Source organism: Columba livia, chromosome 1 (genome assembly GCF_036013475.1).
Source record: "Columba livia isolate bColLiv1 breed racing homer chromosome 1, bColLiv1.pat.W.v2, whole genome shotgun sequence".
NCBI lineage: Eukaryota > Metazoa > Chordata > Aves > Columbiformes > Columbidae > Columba > Columba livia.
In genome coordinates this window covers 16,374,274-16,383,626 of record NC_088602.1, presented here as the reverse complement: position 1 = coordinate 16,383,626, position 9,353 = coordinate 16,374,274, and the positions used below count along the sequence as shown (strand labels likewise).

Genomic DNA, 9,353 nt, shown 5'->3' with positions numbered 1-9,353 from the left:
TAGTCACTTTACATGGCCTGCTTCGCTACTAATAAAAAGCATTTTTAAATATTCAAAAATATTTCCTGATATTTAGCATTTCTCATTTTAGGCACATCTCAAGACATTAATTATTCTGAAAGATGCATAGGAAGTCACTTTAAGGAACTCTGAAGTAAAATTTGTATTAATACTTTAGATTTATATTTCTTTACAGGAAATGGTATGCTCCAAAATGTCATTTCTTATTAAGCAAGGCAACATTTATTAAAAGTTGAAGTGTGTATGATCTTTTCCAACTGTTAAAAAAATGCTGTTGAACTAGTGTAACTATTGAAAAGTTGCAGAATTTATTTTAAAAAAAAATGAAGCTTGTTATATATATTTTTATTGTCTTTCAAATAGTAGAAAGACAATTTTTGTAGAAGAGTAAATTATTGCAGAGCTATTGCCACTGTAGGTTACTGTAAAATAATCAAAAAGTGTGGGTTGCTTCTGCCCTTTTCTTCCCACAGCCTATGTCAATATTCAGAGACCATGTTTATCTGAGGATACAGTTTCAGAGCCCTCAGTGGGACAACAGATGCCTAAACCACAGTGTTGGAGAGGAGAGAAAAAGTAGCCGTCTAAGCATGTTTACTTTCAGCGGCAAGGAAGTTGTAACTTGTCCCTAAGTGGTGACTCACTGGTTGGGACTATAAAAGTAAAGGTAACTGCTCTCTAAACCATCAGGGCTTCAGACTTCACAGATCCAACATGATGCAATCAAGACTTTCGGCTCTCTTCTTTTTCCTGTTGGGTTTGTCATTGTGCCTGACAATCCCTATTCCCCTTGAAGACAGCCATGAATTCACAGAGAAAGATCTTCAGTTTGCAGAGGTACAGTACGATATAATTTGTTTGCATGGTTTATTAATAGTAAATTGTGTAGTGACAACTGTTTGGAAACTAGGCTTATTACTTCTTTTCCCCTTTTTAGCGCTATCTCAGGACTCACTATGATCTCCGTCCAAATCCTGCTGGCATAATGAGGAAGAGTGTCAACACAGTGGCATCGAAACTTCGAGAAATGCAAGCTTTTTTTGGCTTGGAGGTGACAGGCAAATTAGATGAAGAAACATATGAGCTGATGCAGAAACCAAGATGTGGTGTCCCAGATGTGGGGGAATATAACTTTTTCCCTAGAAAACTCAAATGGTCAAAAACTAATTTGACATACAGGTAAATGCATGAAATTTTCGGGTTTATTGCTGTTCCTTCTTTTTAGATGCCTTGTACAACAGGTCACTCTATTTATGAGGTTGATGGGAGAAAGGTGCACTTGAGTTTGAGAAAATTCATATTGCAATTTGAGATCCTGACAGCACCACTGTTGGAAAGGTCCCCCAGACCCACCTTACAGCCCAAAGAAGTAAATTTTCTTTTCTTCCATTGCACTTTGTAATGTAGGAAAGCTAATACGATGTAAGATAGTTCCTCCTCATGTGGCCTCCACGTAGACTCTCTGGGCACATCCGTGGTGCCAAATGGAAGAGTGGTAGGGACTAAGATGACACGCCTCACCACTGAGCCACACAGCACTTAGTCTTTAGGTTACTCATTGACTCTGTTTTGGACCTGGTTTGGTATCTGCTTCATCTAAGTCTTGTCCTGGACAAATCTGCTGGTGAGGGGCTTATCCCAAAGCAGTGTAGACACAAAACATCCTGTGCAATGTGGTGGTGAGAGCAAGGGACTGATCCTTGTCGCTCTGCTGTTTCACAGTCTGGATGTAAATATCTGTGCTTGGTCAGACAAGGCCCTGACCAGGACCTCAGGCAGTTGGCCTTGGGAAGCTATGGTGCTGAAAGGTCACACGGTAGCTGCTTCTCCCTTAATACTGCAAGGTCATTGACAGGTGTTTTGACCACGTGCAACCTGAGTTTCTTCAGCTGATTCCAAATATGAAATCAATGAACTCTTTCCAAGATACCACTTCAGTATATGCTGATAATATTACTTTAATGTGGATCTTTGGATCATGTTTTGCTCCTCCAGGAAGCAAGGGTCATGAGATATTTTATATGGCACAAAAAAAGTTCTAAGATACTGATATGATTTGACTTAATACAAAATATATCTGTCATTTTCTAAATCTTCTGGTGCATATAAAACCAAGTATAGAAAGCTGTTGGATCATTTCAGATGTCTCTGAATGGCTTTAATGAAAACAGAAATGATTATTTTTATTTTCTGGAATACTATCTGCTGCTGCCCAGCTGTTTGGCTGTTTGGTTTTAGATCAGAACATTGGGAGGAAGTAAGCAAAAACTTTTGAATGAGATATACAGTCAAATAAAAATATTTTACATATTTTACTCAATTCACACAATTTAACTGAAGATATTAATCTGTTTGACAGAATTGTGAATTACACTTCAGATCTGAGACGTGCTGAAGTAGACAGAGCTTTCAAGAAAGCATTCAAAGTTTGGTCTGATGTGACACCGCTTAACTTCACCAGAATACGAAGTGGCATAGCTGATATCATGATCTCCTTTGGCACTAAAGGTAACACAGAACCAATTATTTTTATGTTACAGTTATATTGCTGCCAATAAAATGGGATAACTGATTTCATTGTTTTAAATGTGGGGTTTTTTTATAGAACATGGTGACTTTTACCCCTTTGATGGACCCTCTGGATTACTGGCTCATGCTTTCCCCCCTGGTCCAGACTATGGAGGAGATGCCCATTTTGATGATGATGAAGCTTGGTCAGACGATTCTAGAGGTAACAGAAGTTCCTGAGATTGTTCAAAATGGTGGTAGAGCGACAATTTCATCCTGTTTGATATCTGTAAGCAGTTTGTTTTGCCCATTTATTGTTCATTAGTCATTATGTTCACTGTCTGCTCATAGGAAGCTGGGTTTAATCACCAGTCATAAATGGATGTATAACATACACTCAGCATAAATTTTAAGACAGACATCTCCTAAGTGCAGTGACTAAAAAAATGCCACAAACAAGGTGTTTTGTCAGCTTAGCACTTCACTGCACTCATGGGCAGCTAGTTCTGATCACAGACTGATGGGAATTACTTTACTGAAACCTATAGAAAATGCATACACTTAACTCAGCTGCAAATGGCTGCTTACATTTAATTATAAAATTCTTCACTTTGCCTATTCAGGACAGAGCTTTAATAGAATAAACGACTATTATTTTTTCAGTAATGTGTTATTTCATCCTCCTGACATTAAAGCTGATTGCTGCAATACTAAAACCAATACGGACTCTCTACCGGAGGTGAATTCCTGAAAAAAAAAAAAAAAAACAAACAGTTCTTCACTTGAACAGAACTAAGACTTCACTCCAGAGCTTTCCAGTGTTGCTAGGAAAATTCAAGAAATCTATGTCTGCCTACAGAACAACATAGAATCATAGAATGGTTTGGGTTGGAAGGGACCTTTAAAGGTCATCTACTTTTTTCCATTGATCCAGTTCTCTCCTTCATTGTCCTATATGTTAAAGCACAATGCTAAGGTTAGCCGATTACTCCAAGTCCACTTTGTTGATACAAAGAGGTATGCATTTATTTTCACTGTGGTCTGTTGTAGGGTACAACTTGTTTCTTGTTGCTGCCCATGAATTTGGTCATTCTCTGGGACTTGAACACTCTAGAGACCCTGGAGCTCTGATGTTTCCAATTTACACATACACTGGAAAATCTGGTTTTGTGCTTCCTGATGATGATGTGCAAGGGATCCAAGAGCTCTATGGTAAGTCTATATCATATCTAATATATATTTCCTGTGTCATTATAACCTCTTACAGATGCACTTCACAGTTACTAAAAAGCTACAGATGTTCAAGAGCAACAGCCATGACTGTTTAAGAGCAATTCACTAGATTCTTGGCAACCAGACTTCAGGAGCAGAAGATACTTAGATTTAACAGTTCAGAGGCGGGGGGGGGCGGTGAAGAGAGAGAAAAGAAAGGAGGTAATAATGCAAAGGACAGTTGGTCGCTGTGCTTCTCCTTTAGTGGTGGTGGCGGGAGAGAGCAGAGTCTTTGTGCTTTTTGACCTGCCTCAAAATAGAAGGTAAAACAGAATCTAGAGGGAGAAACAGAAATTCTGTTTCATCATGGAAGGAATAAGATTTCCGAGGGATCTTCAAAAGTTGGGATAAAGAAAGGAAGTGCATTTAACATCATTACAGCACAACTAAACAGCAAAGTCCACGAATGTATTTGGCTAAAGTAGAGAAAGGGAGAACAGATTTTCCCCAGTGCAAATGATTTCTCCATTATGCTTGTATTCATCATGCTGTCTGGGAACTCTTCAATGTCCCATTTGATATCATGATCCACAGAAAGGAAATTAATGTTGTCAAGCTTAGATCGTATGGTATGATTCCAGGTGCTGGAGACAAAGATCCCAACCCAAAACATCCCAAAACACCAGAGAAATGTGATGCAGATTTATCACTTGATGCAATAACAGGACTTCGTGGAGAAATGCTGGTCTTCAAGGACAGGTGAAAAGACTGTCATATCATGGGTGGGGGGTACTAGATAAAATTTGAGCAAGTGAAAACATTTCAGTTTTTACTAAATTTCTGAGTAAACATAAATTTACAAATCACAAATCAATATAGATGCCTTTAATAAACTACATAATATATATTTTTAGGCAGGATTTATAGTACAATTGCAGACTTGACTGCCCAGTTATATGAAGGGAAGATGATACAACTGAAAATTGGCACCATTCATACACATTCTTCATTTCACAGGGCTTTCTTCTTCATGCACAAATCTACTATGTTTTATTTGAATGAAGTTGTACTACATTCAGAAGCCTTACATGGTACAGCAGTGTTTCCCTTATTCTAAATGAAAGAAAAAAGATTCAAGTTTGTTGTTGTTGGAGTTGATCACTGTGTGAGTGACAGAAGTGGTCATGTCTAGGTGACTGTGAGGAAAAGAAAAGTCTACAAGGGGCTCTATATATTGGAAATTCAATGTTATGGAAAAAAATTAATTCTCCATTAACTAATTTTTAGCATAGCACATCAAAGATACAACTATTCTGTAGTATGACAAGAGGCATAGAGTTGTGGTGGATTGACCTTGGCTGGACACCAGGTGCCCGCCAAGCCACTCCATCACTCCCCTTCTCATCAGGAGAGGGCAGAAGAAAATGAAATGGAAAAGTCTTGTAGGTCAATATAAAAGCAGTTTAATAAAAGAAAAGCAAAGGCCACCTGCAGAAGCAAAGGAAAACGAAAGATTTATTCACTACTTGCCACCAGCAGGTGATGTCCAGCCACTTCTCAGGAAGAAGGGCTTCAGTACATGTAGCAGTTGCTCTAGAAGACAAAGGTTGGACTAATGAATGCCCCACTTCCTCCTCCTTTCTCTTAGCTCTTATTGCTGAGCAGACATCATATGGTGTGGAATATCCCCTTGGTCGGTTTGGGTCTGCTGTCCTGGCTATGTCCTGTCCCAAGATCTTGCTCACCCCCAGCCATCTGGTGAAGGGGGAATGTTCGAGAGATGGCCATGATGCTGTGTGAGCACTGCTCAGCAGCAGCCAAAACTCCAGTGTGTTATCAACACCTTTCTAGCTACCGATACAAAGAACAGCACCCTTCAGTGGGGAACATTAACTCCTTCTCAGCCAGACCCAATGCAAAAATATATTTTCTTTTTCTGAACTAGGTTTTTCTGGAGATTGCACCCACAGATGGTTGAGGCAGAACTGGTGTTAATTAAGTCCTTTTGGCCAGAGCTTCCAAATAAAATAGATGCAGCTTATGAAAACCCTATCAAAGATCTTGTGTTCATGTTTAAAGGTGAGTTTTCAGTTTTGTTGTGGGCAGAAAAATATACATATTTAGTCAATCTCAGTAAGTAATGTAAAGGTAATCAACAGAAGAACAGAACATCTTACCTTCATTGTTCTAAAACCAAACCCCATGCAAATCTGTGCAATTTGCAGTGTATTATGTATATGTAAATGTACAGTTAATGCACAGTAAATGTACAACTAATCTCAAATGCCTAAGATCATAGTTAGCATAAATAGTTTAATACCTGCAGAGTATGTGACCTAAGAATCTGTTAGCTGCATGAAAATAGGGATTGTGGCATCCTCATTTTATTCTACTCTCAAAGATGTGCCTTTACAAAAGACTCATGCATACTTTGTTCTTATTTTCAGGAAAGAAAGTCTGGGCTTTAAATGGCTATGACATAGTTGAAGATTTTCCTAAAAAGATATATGAAATGGGGTTCCCGAAAGAAATGAAAAGAATAGATGCAGCTGTTCATATTAAAGACACTGGCAAGACTCTCTTTTTTACTGGAAATAAGTACTGGAGGTAAGCTGGAGACAGATTGGTGTGTCCCTAGTCATAACCTGTCCAGAAGTAGCCAAAGATCAGCAGGTTGTTTCAAACCAGGCACTTGATTGTGACTCACATGTTTACAGTCTGTGGTTTTCATTGGTGCTATAGCTGTGTAGAATATGTCATAAAGATGTATGCAAGACTTTTATAAACGTATGGGCACTGACTTTAAAAGCTGAAAGAGAGAAAGAAAGGAGAATAAAGTGCTCTAATCCAGAAGAGTTTGTAGTATGGTCATGTCTCTAAATGAAATTCACATCTTGTTTCCTTAAGTTGCTGGTGTGACATAAAATGGTATCAGTGCTGTGACAGTAGGAAATATATCCCACCCTAGGGTGGCTGGTTCTTGCTGTCCGTGAGTGGGGCTCACAGCCAGGTCTGATGTGTTATTAAGACATGACCATCTCTGTGCCAAAGCAGGATGGGCTTGCACCAGGTGCAATCATCTCCATATAACACATACTTTATAGATCAGTTCTGAAAATGTAGCTTTATTTGTTTTGTGTTTATTGAGCTTGTACTTAATGTGGAAGAGCACTCTGGTAATTGCCCTGAGTCTCATTATGGCACTAGACATAAGATACATAAAGGCTCCTGCCTACTTCTGATGTGGGTAACTTCAAAGCATATAAAGGGCACAGACTAAACTTCCAGGCTATTTAAATCTTCTGAATTTTTGTTTTCTTTTGTGTTTAATATAGTTATGATGAAGAGGCGGAGGTTATGGACGCAGGCTACCCCAGGCTGATAGAGGAAGAATTCGCAGGAATTGGTGACAGAGTGGATGCAGTCTATCAAAGAAATGGTACATAATCTCACAATGAAGCTTTATTAAGATTAGTTGTCCTTGAAACTTGAGATTAATGTCCTGTGAGGAGTTCTGTCATTTGTAATTTTGATTTTTTTTTGCATCAGCACTTCTTGTTCTCAACTGCTCAGGTTTCTGATCTAAACTGCCTCTGGCCCAGGTGCTCTTATAAACTGTGTACATACACATTTGAGGAGCCAAAAAGGACCTGCTTCCTTGCTTAGTGAATCTGAGTGAATCTAAACAAGGAGGCAGGTCCTTAATATAGAAGTGTTAACAGAAGGCTTAATATAGAAGTGTTATAATGTGTCTGCTCCTTCAAATGGAACCTATTCCTATCGAGCTCTTTAAGGAGTGTTTCCAAGTCAGAATCTTAAACATTAACAGGCACACACTGTGTTTTCGTAAACAAGTACCATATAGTAATAAAGTGCAGAGTTGACACTAGATTAAAATATCAGTTATTTTAAAACACTAATCCAGGTCTGGCAAATGGAGTGAGGACATGTGAACATTTATTTTCAGAATTCTAAGTACTAAACATTGCATTTGAAAGACTTATTAAAAAATGAAAACAAACAGGGCAATTTTTATTTGAAGGATAACTTTCACATGACAACACATTTTTCTCAGGGTTAATTCATTTTAACTTTCCTTTTCCTTAGGTTATCTCTACTTCTTCAATGGACCACTGCAGTTTGAATACAGCATCTGGAGCAAAAGAATTGTCCGTGTCCTGCATACTAACTCCATATTTTGGTGCTAATTACAGTTAAGTGCCATGTCATAGGCTGCAGAGCAGCTTGTGGTGCATGGAAATAATAATATGGGCATATAGATTTATTAAATGACAGCAAGGTTCTGTGAACAAGCACTGGCTACCTACCACCAAATGTATACTGTATATATGGAACTACATAGCTGTATGTCAGTCTGGGACTGAATTAAATTAATAGGAACAAAGAAAAAAAGTTATTAGCATTTCAAGGGGCATTACACCATTAAAAGTTGGTCTAGTATTATGGTGAGATGCTGGGTACACCCTGCACAATCATGAGCACTATTAATTCCCAGTAATCTGAGCATGCCTAGCATCTTTCAAGGATCTCCTGACCTGTGGCAAGAAATAGACCTTATAAACACAGGAGTGTTATATTTTTTAACTAATCCTTCAGGTCTTTGTGAAATTCCTGCAAACATACTGGGAATTCAGATGTGCAATGAATGAGTCAGGATTGCATGGTGCCTCCCTGAGCAGGATAACACCCGGCTGCAACACTCAAGTCAGAGAATTAAAAGGTGTTTGAATGTATACCCAGTTGAATGGATACATCTCTGTGGAAACAGATGCCCCTGTTCACATTTGGAATGAGCAGAAGGTATAGAAGCAGTGAGGTATAACTCCAAATCAGACAGAAAAGCAAGAAAAGGGAGGATTGTTCCCTGCAGAAATCATCAGCCTCTGTGACGCTGGGGAATCCAGAAAGAAGTAGCAACAGCAAGAGAATAGCACAGGCTGAAACCCTGCATGGAGTTACATCTGGTAACACAGCCCATGTTATAGGCTGGTGCAAAGTAGTTCAAGTAACATTTATAGAGGATATGCCTAGCTGTGCCAGCAGAGAACTTGAACATCAAAATAAAAATATTCAAAAGAATACATTTTTTCATGTTGATGACTCTTTTACTATCTTTAACAATTGTTTCAGTACAATGTAGGTTTTTGGTGGGTGTTTTTCTTTTTGTTGTTTGTTGTTTGTTGTTTTTTTGTTTTGTTTTATTTTAATTAATGCAAATGTCATGGGACTGTGTTTATTTCTCAGATGAAAAAAAATTAAATAAACTGGAGGAATAAAATGACATTGTGAAATGACTTTAATTAAAATATCCTATGCTGCATGTACTTCTTTGGAGCATGTCCAAAGAAGGGCAACGAAGCTGGTGAAGGGCCTGGAGCACAAGTGTGGTGAGGAGCAGCTGAGGGAACTGGGGCTGTTCAGCCTGGAGAAAAGGAGGCTGAGGGGAGACCTTATCACTGTCTGCAACTACCTGAAAGGAGGGTGTAGCATGGGGGATGTCAGTCTCTTCTCCCAAGTAGCAAGAGATAGGATGAGAGGAAATGGCCTCAAGTTGCGCCAGGGGAGGTTTAGACTGGGTATTAGGAGAAAAT

The 9,353-nt window shown here is 38.8% G+C and overlaps 1 protein-coding gene across 1 annotated transcript; it reads left to right on the top strand.

Annotated features, from left to right (window-relative positions):
- The first annotated feature begins 557 nt into the window (after positions 1–557).
- Positions 558–9,043, top strand: LOC102089243 (collagenase 3). The gene is made up of 10 exons (XM_005501483.4): positions 558–858; positions 959–1,200; positions 2,381–2,529; positions 2,627–2,752; positions 3,580–3,741; positions 4,383–4,500; positions 5,687–5,820; positions 6,189–6,348; positions 7,077–7,180; positions 7,849–9,043. The coding sequence occupies exons 1-10, from the start codon at positions 736–738 to the stop codon at positions 7,947–7,949; spliced, it is 1,419 nt and encodes a 472-aa protein (XP_005501540.1). The 5' UTR covers positions 558–735; the 3' UTR covers positions 7,950–9,043.
- The last annotated feature ends 310 nt before the right edge of the window (positions 9,044–9,353 follow it).

Bases quoted from the DNA above. Each gene is read 5' to 3' on its own strand.
- LOC102089243 (XM_005501483.4), top strand. From the start codon at position 736: ATGATGCAATCAAGACTTTCGGCTCTCTTCTTTTTCCTGTTGGGTTTG. The intron at 2,753-3,579 runs GTAACAGAAGTT...GGTCTGTTGTAG, and splicing joins TTGGTCAGACGATTCTAGAG to GGTACAACTTGTTTCTTGTT. The intron at 4,501-5,686 runs GTGAAAAGACTG...TTTCTGAACTAG, and splicing joins ATGCTGGTCTTCAAGGACAG to GTTTTTCTGGAGATTGCACC.